This window comes from Rana temporaria, chromosome 10, assembly GCF_905171775.1.
Source record: "Rana temporaria chromosome 10, aRanTem1.1, whole genome shotgun sequence".
NCBI lineage: Eukaryota > Metazoa > Chordata > Amphibia > Anura > Ranidae > Rana > Rana temporaria.
In genome coordinates, this window is record NC_053498.1 from 133,098,423 (window position 1) to 133,113,903 (window position 15,481).

The window sequence follows — 15,481 nt, forward strand, 5'->3', positions numbered from 1 at the left end:
TCTTTTTTCGTTTGTTTAGAAAAATAAATAAAAACCCAGTGGTGATTAAATGCCACCAAAAGACTCTATTTGTGTGAAAAATGTTATGTGGGTACAGTGTAGCATGACCGCTGAATTGTCATTCGAATTGTCATTCAAAGTGTGACAGCGCTGAAAGCTGAAAATTGGCCTGGGTAGGAAGGGGATAAAAGTGCCCAGTAACCAAGTGGTTAAAGGGACCACAACCCAAATAGTGGGGAACTATAGTTGCCATCCAGGACCCATCCCTGCCATCCTGTACAACACTTATCAATGTAATCTCTTCTATTTTTCTTCTCCTCATAAACCTTTAATAATGTTTAGGTATTGAACCTGATAATGTTAATTTTTTATGTTTTCTTATATATTATCCATACACTGTATCTGATATTGTATTTTTATATAATCTTTATCCATTTTCTGATGAAAGGGACACAGTAAATGTCCTGAAATGCATTGGTTATCAATAAATAGATAAAAAGATATGTTGTATACATAAAAGGTTTACAATATTGTTCCAAGACAAGTCAACACACATTTATATTCTGAATGATCTTTATTAAGATAGTGATATTTGATTACACAATTTAACGCAGATTAATGCAAAATAACATTACTGACTTTAGCACAATTGCTGTGATTTCTGACTGCCATTAGTAGATCATTACATAATTCTATTTGGCTCTATTTGGCTCCAATCATCTACTCCCCTTTGCGTCCTACAATGAATATAACAGCTTTATAATCAGTGAGATCGCTGACATTGCTTCTCCTCTGCACTGCACAGTAATCAATGACTAAACCCACCTTACCAAAGGCGTTTTTCACAAACTCCTCATTATATTTAAAACTATGGAACCGTTCTGTTCCAGCAGTCCAGTAAGTTGCATCTAGTGACCCAGTATGTATTAGTTGGCCTCCGGGTTTTAGCAACTTTATTATCTTCTCCAGATTCTTCATGTATTCATCTTCATTTTTACTTATTTTTTCCAGTATCAACGCACTGATAATACAATCAGCAAGTGGTAGTAGCACCGGGGAAGTTATGTTTTCCTGTTCAAAATCACATTTCAAAATCTGCATGATGGACGACCTTAGGCGCATTTCTTTCTCCTGAAGTTGATCTCTGAAAACATAATATGGACATTACAGGAAATATTTCAATATACAGTCATGTGGCATGATGATCAATTCTGCCAACGTTCAGTTAGACTGTAATTTGACAAATTAAAATAAAATTGTCATACTGGTGTAGCACTACCCCTGTAGGAGTTGCTAATGGCAGGGTTCCCCACTACTGCACAGCCAGTCACACAACATTTCCTTCTTGTATCCAGACACAGTGATCAATCAGACCTTTGGCTTGTTTTTTTGTTGTTTTATTAGGGGATGATAACTTGGATGGGGTAAAGGCAGGGCCATTTTAATAGCATCATGGGCTCCTGGGCAAAGTAATGCATTGGGGCCCCTACCAGCTTGCCCCAATTTACGCACTTTCAAGAGAAAAAGTATACATAGTTGATAGAATTAAACATAGACTCATTAGTACTTTCAATCAAATACATTTTACAAAAGGAAAACATTCCATAAATCAAAGACTAATCAATACAAAGGGCACAGTACAGGAGGGAATGCAGAAAGACACAGTACAGAGGGGAATGCAGAAAGACACAGTACAGGAGGGGTCAGGAGGGCACAATACTGGGATCGGGAGGGCACAGTATAGGTTCTGGGATGCTTCCCGAGACACGGCCATCTCGGGACAGTTTATAAAAAGCATGAATGTCCCAGAGAGTTGGCAAATATGATGTAATGCAAGATTATTGTGGGGCCCCATGCACCTTGGGCCCCTGGGGCAGTGCCCAGGAGTGCCCTTGCATTAATATGGCCCTGGATAAGGGATTATGGGATGCCCAATTTTAAAATGTCCAACAATTAAAACCGGGGACAACTTCCTCCCTATTTACAGATTCCTCTTCTTCCTTCCACCTGCACAAACTTGGTTCCATTGTACAGCTCTTGCTGGTTCACTAAATTTTTAAAAATGGGCCAATAAAAAAAAGAAAGGGTTCTTAAGTGCACTGTGGTTGAGCGCCGGACACAGTGCATATGGGAAGCACTTTGGAGCTGCTTTGTGGAGCAGTCCATCACTCCGGACAACCTCCACCTGGTGCCCATAGTGTATCACTACGGCTGGGAGCTTTGATCGACAATGGCACCGCCCTAGGACATGGGCGGTGCTTTCCATCCGAGTTACAACATCACTTCCGGGTTTCCCTGTGCCGGTGGTATGGAACGCATGGCCCATTTCTGCACTCTGCACTGTCTGGACTGGAGAGGAGGTGTTTCCCGACCCGCACTGTGTTGCCGCTGTGCCAACTGACCAGCCAAAGGGCCGACCCACCCCTCCGCTGGAAGGTAACATGTGAATATTACATTAAGTAAAAACAGGGCTGATTTTGATATTTATACATAAGTGATGTGATGAGGAAAAAACAGACATACACAATTCTAAAAAATGACAGTGGAAAATGCACAACATTGAAAACTAGAGTATTATTTTACACTGACGTCTTGTTTCCCAGTGGAAGAACTCTTGAAGTATTGCCCTAACAAAGCTGGATACTCTAAAACTTCAATTAAAAAATAAAAGTAAAATCAATCTATCTACTGTATATATCTATATACTGTATCTACTTATGTATGTATATATCTCTGGCTATGTTTGACTACACTTACTCTGTTTACCTTTTTTATTATTATTAAACAAGTGTGATCAGGAATTATGGGGCCCCTTACACAGCTTCAGGCATGGGCCCCCTGGAGCAGAGAACAGGGGGGGGGGGGTGCTGCCGTCTGAAATTGAGAATCGGGGGGGGGGCTGCCACAAATTGAGAAGCAGGGGGGGGGCCCCTTTACAAAAAAAGAAGAAATAAAGAAAAATATATATAAAAAAAGGGGGGTAGCCATCCAGGGCCCTGGGGACCTCTGGGCCCTTTAATAATAAAAAAAATTATATATAAAAATTATTATAAAAAGAAATTACAAAAAAGGGGGGTTGCCATCCGGACCTCTGGGCCCTTTAATAAAAAATAAATAAAAAAAATATATATAAAAAAAATAAACATTTATAAAAAAAAAAGGGGGGGGGGGGGTTGCCATCCAGGGCCCTGTGGACCTCTGGGCCCTTTAATAAAAAAAAATAAAAATAAAATATATAAACAAAAATAAAAAAATGAACATTTATAAAAAAAAGGGGGTTTGCCACATGGGGCCCTGGGGACCTCCTGAGCCTTTTAATAAAAATATATATATGCCTGTACCCCCCTGATGGCGGCCCTGAGTGTGATTTAACTGTACTTCTGTCTTGGTCTGATTCATGGTTTCTGAAAACTTTGAAAGATCTGTAGTTTTCTCTTCTACTTCCAGTATTAATAATTGAAAGAGAAGTAAAGGTTTTTTTTTTTTACTGAAAACCGAGCGATCGAACACCGCCGATCGCTCCGTTTTCACAGCTCTGTGAGCAGAGAGCTGTAGACTGTCAGTCACAGCTTTCTGCTTATCCCCCTCCGCACTCATTGGAGCACTGAGCTGTGGAGGGGCGGCTCGCAGAGAGGCTGAGACGGGTGTCAGTGCAGGCACCTGGTGTATCCCGACTTCCATTGTTGGCATGACGCGGTGCCTGGACTGATATCTATGACGTCAGCAGAGAGCAGATTTCAGTCCACTCTCTGCTGAAAACGGGTCACAGGAGTGCAAAACGAATTGCACTCCTGTGATTCATAGGAGAATGTCAGCCAAACTTTGGCTGGACTTCTCCTTTAAACTTTATAGGTAATTTTTACCCTGTTTTTAGATTGTTATATACTATTAGTATGATGCCATGCATATTATACGTGTTAATAAAGGAAAATTACCATAGGTAAGTATACAGTTTTCTGATTTGTATGTGTCTCTCAATATTTTATACTTCAGTATCTACTATCTAAAGCTGGCCATACATGGATCGAAATTAGACCGGTTCAGCAGGGACTGACTGAATTTTGTTCTATGTATGGGCACTGTAGCTGTACAGAAGTCGATCTACTGATTTACTTCTGTACAACCACTCTGTTGAATTCTCCACGCTCGATCAGTACTGCAGAAAGACAATGGGCTAGATTCAGAGACAGTTAGGCCGGCGAATCAGTAGATATGCCGTCGTAACTCTGAATCTACGCCGTCGTAAATTTAAGCGTATTCTGGAAACCAGATACGCTTAAATTAGGCTAAGATACGAGCGGCGTAAGTCTCCTTCGTATCTTAGGGTGCATATTTACGCTGGCCGCTAGTTGGCACTTCCGTCGATTTCAGCGTAGAATATGCAAATGAGCAAGATACGCCGATTCACGAACGTACGTGCGCCCGTCGCAATTAGTTACGCCGTTTACGTAAGAGATACGCAGGCGTAAAGATAAAGCTGCTCCCTAGGTGGCGCAGCCCATGCAAGGTATGGACATCGGAACAGGCCTATCTTTTTATGTCGTTTGCGTAAGTCGTACGCGAATAGGGCTGTGCGTAAGTTACATCACGTCGTAGGCAGTGTTCGGCGTATCTTAGGCATTCTATCTGACGCATGCACACTGGGATTCTTTCACGAACGGTGCATGCGCCGTTCGTAAAAAATGTCAATCACGTCGGGTCACCAGTCATTTACATAAAACACGCCCCCCTGTTCCACATTTGAATTAGTCACGCTTAGGCCGGCCCATTTACGCTACGCCGCCGTAACTTAGGAGGTAAGTGCTTTGTGAATACAGCACTTGCCTCTCTGACTTACGGCGGCGTAGCGTATATGCGATACGCTACGCCGCCTCAGAGTTTTGCCAGTCTTTATGAATCTGGCTAAATGACACAACAGGGAGGATTCATTCATCCACTTTGAATGTGTGTATAGGGGGATCTGATCAGTTTTTTTCATTCAGCCCACTTATCTATGGGCAGCCTAATACACCACTCTAATACCCACCATCTACTCCAAGTCTCCAACATATCTGGTGTAGCAAGGTCCCATTTCTCCTTTAGTCTAATGAGAACCTCCAGAGCCAGGGACAACTGACATCCTTCTGTATAGAGTGGGTTGCAAGGCATAGTGGGTGCAATATAAGGTAGATTTGCGGGCGCCAGACACTTCTTGAATGCAAAGAGATTTATTTTCTCTTGAACAGAACGTTGGGAGAGGGAGTTTAGAGCCTGGACACCCTTAGGTAGTTGCAATGTCAAATGGCAGACTCCGAGACTTCTACAGGTGGACACCCATGCAGGGAAAGGCATCCAGCAAGACACCACATCTGCATGTATAGGAGCGCTGTCTCCTTTGGCAACAGTCTTAGAACAGTTCCTAACACAAATTGTAACAAACTCCTTTACTTTTATACCATCACTTCTTGTAGATTCTCAGCCCACTGAGCTCCCAGTCTCTCTTTCACTAGACTTGCTGATTCACTGCCACTGAATCCTGTGAGCTCTTCTAATCTGCTTACTTTAGTATCTTCTTCGAACGTCACTCCCGTTTCCTTGCCGAGTCCCTGGCTTGGCACTCCAGATACTCCTCAAGCGTAACCCCACTGGCTGGGTCCCTAGCTTGGCACCTGCTGAAGTTTCCCGATTCTTCACCGCCCCCGGTTGGTGAGAAAACAGCTTTGACACTTGCTTCAGCTACTCACTGTGGTCCCTGGTAACAAGGTGATGGTCCCTTAGTGGCGACAGTTTCCCCTCTACCTCTGACCATAACAAGTTCTCCAGCCGGTAGAACCGTCACTTCTGGTTGGACTGCAAGGCGCAATCCCAACCCTACACTGCTCTCTAGCTTCTGAAAATGCCCTTAGACAGTCTAGCAGCCAGATGTGCCTGGGATAGGCCCAAACTCCGGCCTAGCAGCCCAGGCAGCACAACGACACAGAAACCCTGATCACCTGACCCCACCCAAACAAACAGGCTCTCCCAGCAGGCCAGAGTACCCAAGAAGATGCCTGGCCATTGGCTGAGACACCTCATTCATTCCTGATCCGTCCTTGCAATGCCCTTGTCTTATCTAATGTCACCAGATACTCGGCCATCTAGTGACAGAAGAGAGAAGTGCAGCAATTCCAGACTTAGGGTGAACCCAATTGATCCCTAACAATTGTCCGAAGCCAATACACCTGGCAGGTAAATTTAGGAGCAGCCCTGCCTAGACACCAGGGTGCTACACTGGAAAGCACAGCCACTAATTTCTGATCAAATATAACTAAACATGATTTTATTTTATATCTACTCTATACTACTGTATATCTATCAATTTTAGGATCAAAAAATACAAAAAACAAGATGAATAAAATAAAATAATACAACCAGATTTTTCTGCAATATTCACCTTCAGAGATATCCCCCATAGTACCATTTCTCTGCCACTTGATGTCCTCGGTCTGATGGTCAGGATCATTGAACCCACGTCCTCTAAGACCAGGTTGTCCTGGACCCTCCCCAATCTGTGACTGGACAGTGATATGAAAAGCAGCACAGTGATAGTTTTGTCTCTGTCACTCTGCTCCTTCCTTCTATCACCACATGAACATGTGCTGCTTTTTCCTCTCACACTCCTGTCCTATAATACAGAGACTGCAAGAGGCGGATAACAGGTCAGATTCAGGTACTTACAAATTTTGCTTTTCAAATGATTACAGAGCTCCTTTAATCTGAGTCTTTTATATCTGTCTAGAATTCAGTTTTATTATATATATATATATATATATATATATATATATATATATATATATATATATATATATATATATAAAAAATACATCTTGTTACAGAAAATTATTATTACCTTTCACTTTTTATATGCATAAATATTCACCTTATTCATCCAGTCAATGAGACTCGGCTGATCACAGATCCCTTACCACGTGATCAGCTTTAAGCCAATGACAGCTGATCACGTGATGTAAACAGAAGAAAGTAATAAGCTTTTTTTTTTCTTGCGTTGACAGTATGACAGTATGAGGAGAGAAAAAAGTAGTGATTAAATACCACCAAATGAAAATTTATAAAAAATTATAAAAATGCCATCTGGGTACAGTGTTTGCATGCACAAGCAATTATCATTCAAAGTGCAACAGCATTAAAAGCTGAAAATTGACCTGGGCTGGAAGGGTGTTTAAGTGCCCAGTAAGCAAATGGTTAATAAGCAATTACAGTAAGTACAAGATCTCTGTACTTTTCTCTTCTACATGTTAAGGGGTCAATACCAGCTGCTTATGAAACACAAGCCTGCTGGTATTATTGAATACACCTCCCTTATCAAAGGACCAAAAGTGACCACCAAAAAATGTACCCCTATTGACTTCAACACAGTTGAAATCCTTTGTTTGCATTGGGGACACCCAAGCTGATGTCTATCAGAAAAACTAGAGAGACCTGGAACTGTTCAACTCCAAGGAGTCACTGATCTAAGTTCTATATATAAGTTACAGATTGAGCTATTGAAGAAGAAGTCCAATCAAATACTCTCTAAACATCAACCTACTCCCACCCTTATTCTTAGCCCTATATTAACTACCCTGTAAAGGAAATAGGTACCAGAGTACCTAGTCTGAGGGTGGTCTGGTCCGGTCACATGATCTTCTCAGCAGTCTGCTTCCTTGGAGAGGTGAGATCGCCAACAACGGCTGCAGTGTCTGGGTGGTGACATCTCCCATAGGCTTCACAATAGAGGAAAATGGTCTGGTTGGTCAGATGATCGGCTCCCAGAGCCGGCTTCAGTGTATTGGAGGGACAACTGACTATGGATGCCCCATAAGCCTATAGGTTACGCCAGCCCTCAAAATTTCCACTCGCCTGCTAGCATTTGGCGAGTGGATTTAAGCTGGGGGCGAGTGATAACAGTTCTGCACGACCAACAGTCCAATCTGTGCCTACACTTAGAGCCACGCTGCGATTGGTGGCCGAAGAGGAAAGGTGCGTGCCCAGGAAAAGTAGTCGGGTGAGCCGCACACATGCAGAGCAGTACACAGGTGCTCTCCTTACAATTCTCGTTAAGCCATGGGACCTGATAGTATGACCTCTCTGAGCCTGGCTTCCCAACCTGACCAATGTAGCTGGAGAGCAGAGAGCAGGAAGAAACAAGTGAGCTGGAGGACTCCGATTATCACCACTCTGGGTGTCCCCAGGTAGGCAGTGCAGCACAGCGCTCACCTAGAGTTGCCCTAGCGGCAGTATATATAAGAGAGGGGCAGTATATGGTGTCAATGGCTATGCAGGTGTGTGAATCTTGGTGCTGGATTGTACTCCCTCCCGCTGTGCTGCAGCTCTTCTCCTCACTGCCCGACAATGAAAGGGGGAAGTGGGGACATGCAAGTGTGGAGCTGCACACAGGGGCTCCTGATTATGAGAGTGGGTAGAATAGGAGAGGGAGAGAAAGAGGAGGATGGATGGGGCTTGCAGAGGAGACAGCAAGAGAATGGGGGAAAATACCTGGTTCTAGAGAGAAGGCAGCGGAGGAGGAGGGAGTCTTGTACATAAGAAGAGGGAGAGCAATATTTGCAGAAGTAAAAAAGTCCATGTCCCTCTGGTTTGCCCCAGTGCCATGCCATATTTCGCACTTTCGTTATCGTTTGTTAAAACGAACGCGAAAATACCAGAAATTCGGATTAAAACAAATGCACTTGTCTACCAGGTACCGGGCCTGTTCATTATGGGCTTCACAGTATAGGAAAAGGGTCTGGTCCGCAACACATCTGATAAAATCACCTTAATTTAGACATTAATTAATATTCTAAAATAGACACTCCACAATGTACAATCGAGGGAAAATGGTACACCAGCTAGTGCTATTTTCCCTCAATTGTATATTGTAAAGCAGCCCTCAAAATTTCCACTCGCCTACTAGCATTTGGCGAGTGGATTTAAGCTGGGGGCGAGTGATGACAGGGCTGCATGACCAATCTCCCTGCAATCTGTGCCTACACTTAGAGTCCTGATGAGATTGGCGGCCGAAGAGGAAAGGTGCATGCTCAGGAAAAGTAGTCTGGTGAGCCGCGCACAGGCAGAGCAGTACACAGGTGCTCTCCTTACAATTCTCATTAAGCCATGGGACCTAACGGTATGACCTCGCTGAGCCTGCCCCCCTCCCCCGGGCCCCGACCAATGTAGCTGGAGAGCAGAAAGTAATGAGTGAGGTGGAGAATTGCGAAAATTACCACTCTGGTGCAGCGCTCACTGAAAGTTGCCCTGACATGAGAGCGGCAGCCTTCTAGTTTGTGCAGTTTTTTTCTCCTTGTGCTCTATGTAGGTGTCCAACAGTTCAGCCTGAGCACTGTGAACAGACTGGCCTCAATGTGTGCTGTGCGGTGTCAGTGTGCGCTGTGCTATGGTGTCAATGGCTGTGCAGTTGTGTGGATCTCAGCGCTGGATTGTACTCCCTCCCGCTGTGCTGCAGCTCCTCTCCTCTCTGCCAGCCTGAATAAAAGGGGGAAGTGTGGACATGCAAGCGTGGAGCCGCACACACAGGCTCCTGATGATGAGATGAATGGGAGAGAGAGAGAGAGGATGGATGGGAGTTGCAGAGGAGACGGCAAGAGAATGGGAAAGAGACCCAGTTCTAGTGCCATGTCCCTCTGGTCTGCCCCCTGTGCCTCTGTGCCCTGTGCCTCTGGTCTGCTCCCAGTGCCCTGTCCCTCTGGTTTGCCCCCAGTGCCCTGTCCCTCTGGTCTGCTCCCAGTGCCCTGTCCCTCTGGTCTGCCCCCAGTGCCCTGTCCCTCTGGTCTGCTCCCATTGCCCTGTCCCTCTGGTCTGCTCCCAGTGCCCTGTCCCTCTGGTCTGCTCCCAGTGCCCTGTCCCTCTGGTCTGCTCCCATTGCCCTGTCCCTCTGGTCTGCTCCCAGTGCCCTGTCCCTCTGGTCTTCTCCCAGTGCCCTGTCCCTCTGGTCTGCCCCCAGTGCCCTGTCCCTCTCATCTGCCCCCAGTGCCCTGTCCCATTTTGTTAAAGTTGTTGTTGGTAATATTTAATTTTGTAACTTGATTCTGCATAAAACATTGTCATTCCATGAGATAATCTACGAGGGCGTGTTTACAGGTGCAATTAGGCGCAGGGCAGTGTATGAATTAGGTGGGGCAACTGGTGGCGAGTAACTCTTGAGGCCTGGCTAGTAGCTCAGGACTTTAAATTTTGAGCCCTGTTGTAAAGTGCCTATTTGGAATATGCCTTCTTGTCCCCCTATACATTGTAAAGCGCTGCACAAACTGTTGGCGCTATATAAATCGTGTATAATAATAATAAAAATATGAAAAAAAGTTTGTATTTTAAACAACTTAATAAATGAAATATACTCAAAAACAAAAGAAGCTGCCTTTAAAGAAACAATCTTCTGCAACCTAAAATGCAAAAATTAGAAAGGGACAAGTCACCTCGTTCCTTCTAACTCCGCCGCGACTGATGATGTATGCGACCAATCGTATGCTCCGGTACGGTCATGTAGCCATCTGTTCAGTTCCATGATACATCTCTCTTGGAATTTTAATAGGACTATTTTTTTGAAGAAATTAGAGGCGGAAAAAAGATGGTGAATGAAGGAACCAAGGCTGATATCAATCAAAAACGTACCCTTAATTCGACCTGCAGGAATATTAGAGATTCAGATGTTATCTTACCCGAAACTATTTTCACTGCTAAAAAAGAGATTTCACATTTTCATAACATTTGGCATTTAATGACAATGCTAGGTGAAAAATGCTTTAAAAAATTGTTCCCAACCAATATATAATATGGCTCTCGGATTTCCTGCTAGGCCAGCCACGATTATCTGTCACATTATCCTCCATATATGAAAGCACCAGATGAGCAAGGAGCTGAGAGAGAGAGGGCAAGGAGAGTATAGGGGTCAGAGAGAGAGAGCAAGAGAGAGAGAGAGAGAGAGAGAGAGAGAGTAAGGAGAGTATCGAGGGGTCAGAGGGCCAGTTGCAGAGAAAAAGTCACGTTGCTCTACATCTGTTCTGATCATTTTTTAGGCTCCATTCACACTTGTGCGACTTCAAAATTGTGTGATTTCCACTGCGATTTTACAGTGTGACTTGATGTGACTTTGATGCCACTTTGGACAAGTGCAACTTTGCTGCGACTCTGGCTTTGACCGTGTGACTGTGTGTGCTCTACAAAGTTGCACACGCATGTATATGATTCAGGTGTGACTTTCATGCAACTTTTGAGGGTTTATATTGAAGTCTATGGCCCTCATGTTGCATGAAAGTCTGACCAAAGTAGTACAGGATTTACTTAAAAGCCACTGTGACTTTAAGGCTTCATGCACACAGTGTGTTAAAAAAACAAAAAAACAAGCTGCAAAGCCAGTACCGACACCAGGAAAAACGCGCTTACAGAAGAGATTTGCATTGGCGTTAATACCTATTTAGCTGCGTTTAGCTGAGTTAGCTTTTAGCAGTGTTTCTCTACCCTCTTCTATTTTCCACTTCCAAATCCAATTGCTACAGCTTAACCACTTTAGCCCCAGAGGATTTGGCTGCCCAATGACCAGGCCATTTTTTGCGATTCAGCACTTTGTCTCTTTAACTGACAATTGTGCGGTCGTTCGACGTGGCTTACAACCAAAATTTACGTACTTTTTTTTCCCCCAAATAGAGATTTATTTTGGTGGTATTTGATCACCTCTGCAGTTTTTATGTTTTGCGCTATAAACAAAAAAAAAAGAAAATTTTGAAAAAAACTATATTTTTTACTTTTTGCTATAATAAATATCCCTAAAAAATATATAAAAAATACATTTCTTTTTGAGTTTGGGCCGATACGTATTCTTCTACATATTTTTGGTAAAAAAATCACAATAAGCGTATATTGATTGGTTTGCGCAAAATTTATAGCGTCTACAAAATAGGGGATAGTTTTATGGCATTTTTATTAATATATATTTTTTTACTAGTAATGGCGGCGATATGTGATTTTCATCATGACTGAGACATTTTGGTGGACACATCAGACGCTTTAGACACTATTTTGGGACCATTGTCATTTATGCAGCTATCAGTGCTATAAAAATGCACTGGTTACTGAGTAAATTACACTGGCAGGGAAGGGGTTAACCATTAGGAGTCGAGGAAGGGGTTAAGTGTGTCCTAGGGATTGATTCTAACTGTGTGGGGGATGGGATACCAGTGTCATGACACTAATGACAGGGAGCAGTATATCAGCTGTCACAAGGCAGAACAGGGAAATGCCTTGTTTACATAGGCATTTCCCTGTTCTGCATCTCCGTGACACAATTGGGGGACACCAGCGGACATCGAGTCCGCCGGTCCTGTGGGCACGGTCGCGTACCTTGCGGCAGGGGTGCGCGCACACCTGCACGGTGGCAAATTCAAAGGGATGTACAGTTACGTCCCTTTGCGCAGCCGTGCAATTCAGCCATTCTAAATGTACATGCGGCGGTCGACAAGTGGTTAAAAACGCTTGAGGTGGCCTAATGCTGTATACAGCATTAATATGCGTTTAGCCGCTTCAGGCATTTTTACAGCTGTAATGCTGCTGCGCAAGAATGCGATGGCCTTGGGGCTTTTTGCAGCTTGCAAATGCCTATGCCACTAAAAGCTACTAAAAGCTTATGTGGACACATAGAATAACATGGAGAGATGTTTTTATTCTGTAAAAAAATAACTAAAAAAGCCTGACACTCCATAAAAGCGGAAGGAAAAAAATCCTTTGTGCATGAGTCTTAAAGGATCACTAAAGGAAAAACATTTTTTTGCTGAAATGACTGTTTACAGGGTATAGAGACATAATAGTTAACTGATTCCTTTTTAAAAACGATTAAAAATAGATAAAAATCAATCATATAATGTGCCTCTTAGATGCAAAAACGAAACTGAAAGTAGTTTAGTCTTTGCATGTTATTTTATGCCTCTGTGCTGGACAGTGCCATAGAGAGTCATGGCTAGGAAAACGAAACTAAACTCTCCCATGACTTTTTTCATACGGAGCCAGACAACCAGGAAGTGTCCAGAACAGAGCAGTTTTACAGCAACATCAGAGCAAAAATGAGCAATGAGGACATGAAACCAGGACTACAGTAAGGTAAAGGAAGCTAAAAAAAAAAATCCTTTAGTGACCCTTTAAGTAAAAAATCCTGTGTGCATGAGTCTTAAGTCACACAAATATGAACGGTACTCATTGGAAAACATGGGGTGCAACTTGTCATGTGACTTTGGAGTCCAAAGTTACATGACAAGTCCTACAAGTGTAAACTGGGCCTTTAAGATAGAAAACAAGTGTGATAATGTTTATGAATTGACCTTTTGCAAGCAAAAACATAAAAAGTGATAATATAATATATCGAAATTTCCGATGGAAAAAGTCAGATGGACCTTTTCCATCGGAAATTCCGATCGTGTGTAGCCCCATCTGAGTTTTTTCATCGGAAATTCCGATGAATTCCATTGGAGTTTAGATATGGAACATGTTCTATTTTTCTACGATGGAATTCCGATGTGATTTGGCCGGGCAAAAGCCTGATCGTGTGTACACGGCATAAGAGTGACATATTGACCAAATAAAATAAATACATACATAATTATTTGTTATTGTCTCATCATAATGTGGTATTAGTTTATGATTCTGTTTTACAATAATCTTCTTTGGGTCAGGCTGCCACTGTTGACCTCTCGACCTCAAGTTGGAGTTCTCCATCCCTTCATTGCGCCATTGGATGGAGTAAATGAGGCTTAAATCTTGAAGTTGTTGTTTTCCTCCTATGGAAGTGGCACCCAAGACAGTTTTTCACAATAATATTTTTTTTTAAACAGCCTTGATTGGTACTTGTCTTAATTCTTATCCTGGACTTGCTTACTCCAGGAACATTAATTACCCAAAAGTAGACTTCATTCAACCAATTATACTAAATCAGAGGATTGGTTGAGAGGTAATCCAATTTTTTTGTGTTGATCTTTGTTATTTATTTACAAATTCAATTAAATTTCATGTATCTTAGTGATATCAAATATCAATCAAATCAATTTCAATTGCAGGTTGTAACACAACAAAATGTGGAAGAGCCCAAAATGAGGTGAATAACTTTTTCTATAGAAACAGCTTGATTTTTGAGCAGTAAATAAAGCATTCCCCCTCTACCAGCAATAGGAAGCTGTCAGGACAGAACTATGGGGACTCCACTCATGTGAGTGATACTCTTAGATTTATTAACAAAATTATAATGTACATTAGTCTTTTTTGGTTGAAAATATCAATCTATGCTGTACATACCGGTGCTGAGCAGATAGTGAAGACACGCCATTGGAAATTTTAAAGTATCCTTTGCAAAGAGCATGCCCTCCTTTTTAGAGAAATATAAATCCAGATGACTTCTGGGATCCATTCCATGTTGATGATAGAGTTTAGGTGATGTGGAATCCATTGTCCTGCAATGCTGAACTTCACCTCTTTGATTTCTGAATTCAACTAAGCTTTAATGTTTGAGTTCTATTTATATTCTTTTGAAATCAGGTGTTTACATTTCATTATAATATAATCATAAAATATATTTATAAAGCAGTCATGGGGATCGTGCTGACTGAGGTATGACTGTCACCTGAGTTTGCAAAGGTTTAACCACTTTAAGCCCAGGCTTTTTTTTATATTTGTTGTTTTCAAAATTACTTAGAATACCTAAATATTATACAGAGGGGAAAGAAATTATTTGATCCCCTGTAGATTTTGTACGTTTGCTCACTTACAAAGAAATGAAGGGTCTATAAATTGTTATCATAGGTGTATTGTAAAAGATAGAGACAGTATTTGAACCAAAAGTCCAGAAAAAAACACATAAAACAAATGCTATAAATTGAGTTGCAGTTCAGTGAGCAAAATAAGTATTTGATCCCCATGTAAAATACGTCTTAGTACTTGGTGGAGAAAACCTTGTTGGCAAGCACAGAGGTAAGACAATTCTTGAAGTTGGTTACCAGGATTCAGTATTGGCAACTCCCCGAAGTGCAATTTACTGGCAGGCAGTGGCGTACTATGTGGGGGCGGGCCGCCCCGAGTGCCACACACTGGGGGTGTCAGGCCGGCGCCCTCCCCTCCGTGACTGGAGAGGAGACAGCGCCGCGGGTGAGGCAGCAGCACCGTGCGCGGAGAGCCCGAGGCAGTGGCTTTACAGGGGGGGTGCGAGCCGCACCCAAGAGGCACCTGTCGTCACAGTAACCCAGGACCCGGCACAATGATCCTCTTCTCTCCGTGGTCATGGCCCTGATCAGTCTCGGCAGACGCTGTCACAGCTGAGCAGAGTGAAGCCGCCTCCCCCTCCTCCTTTAGGTCTACACAGTGCTGTGCATGTAGGAGGAGGGGGAGGTGGCTTCACTCTACTTGGCTGTGACAGCCGCTGCCGAGACTGATCAGAGCCGTGACCACCGAGAGAAGAAGATCGTTGCGCTGGGTCCAG

General features: G+C 43.0%; 1 protein-coding gene across 1 annotated transcript; it reads right to left on the minus strand.

The window, feature by feature from the left end:
- Positions 1-555: 555 nt before the first annotated feature.
- Positions 556-14,507, minus strand: LOC120915629 (indolethylamine N-methyltransferase-like). The gene is made up of 3 exons (XM_040326298.1): positions 14,305-14,507; positions 10,446-10,653; positions 556-1,144 (listed from the first exon to the last, which is right to left on the minus strand). Exons 1-3 carry the CDS (start codon positions 14,453-14,455, stop codon positions 721-723), a joined length of 783 nt encoding a protein of 260 aa, XP_040182232.1. The 5' UTR covers positions 14,456-14,507; the 3' UTR covers positions 556-720.
- Positions 14,508-15,481: the final 974 nt, after the last annotated feature.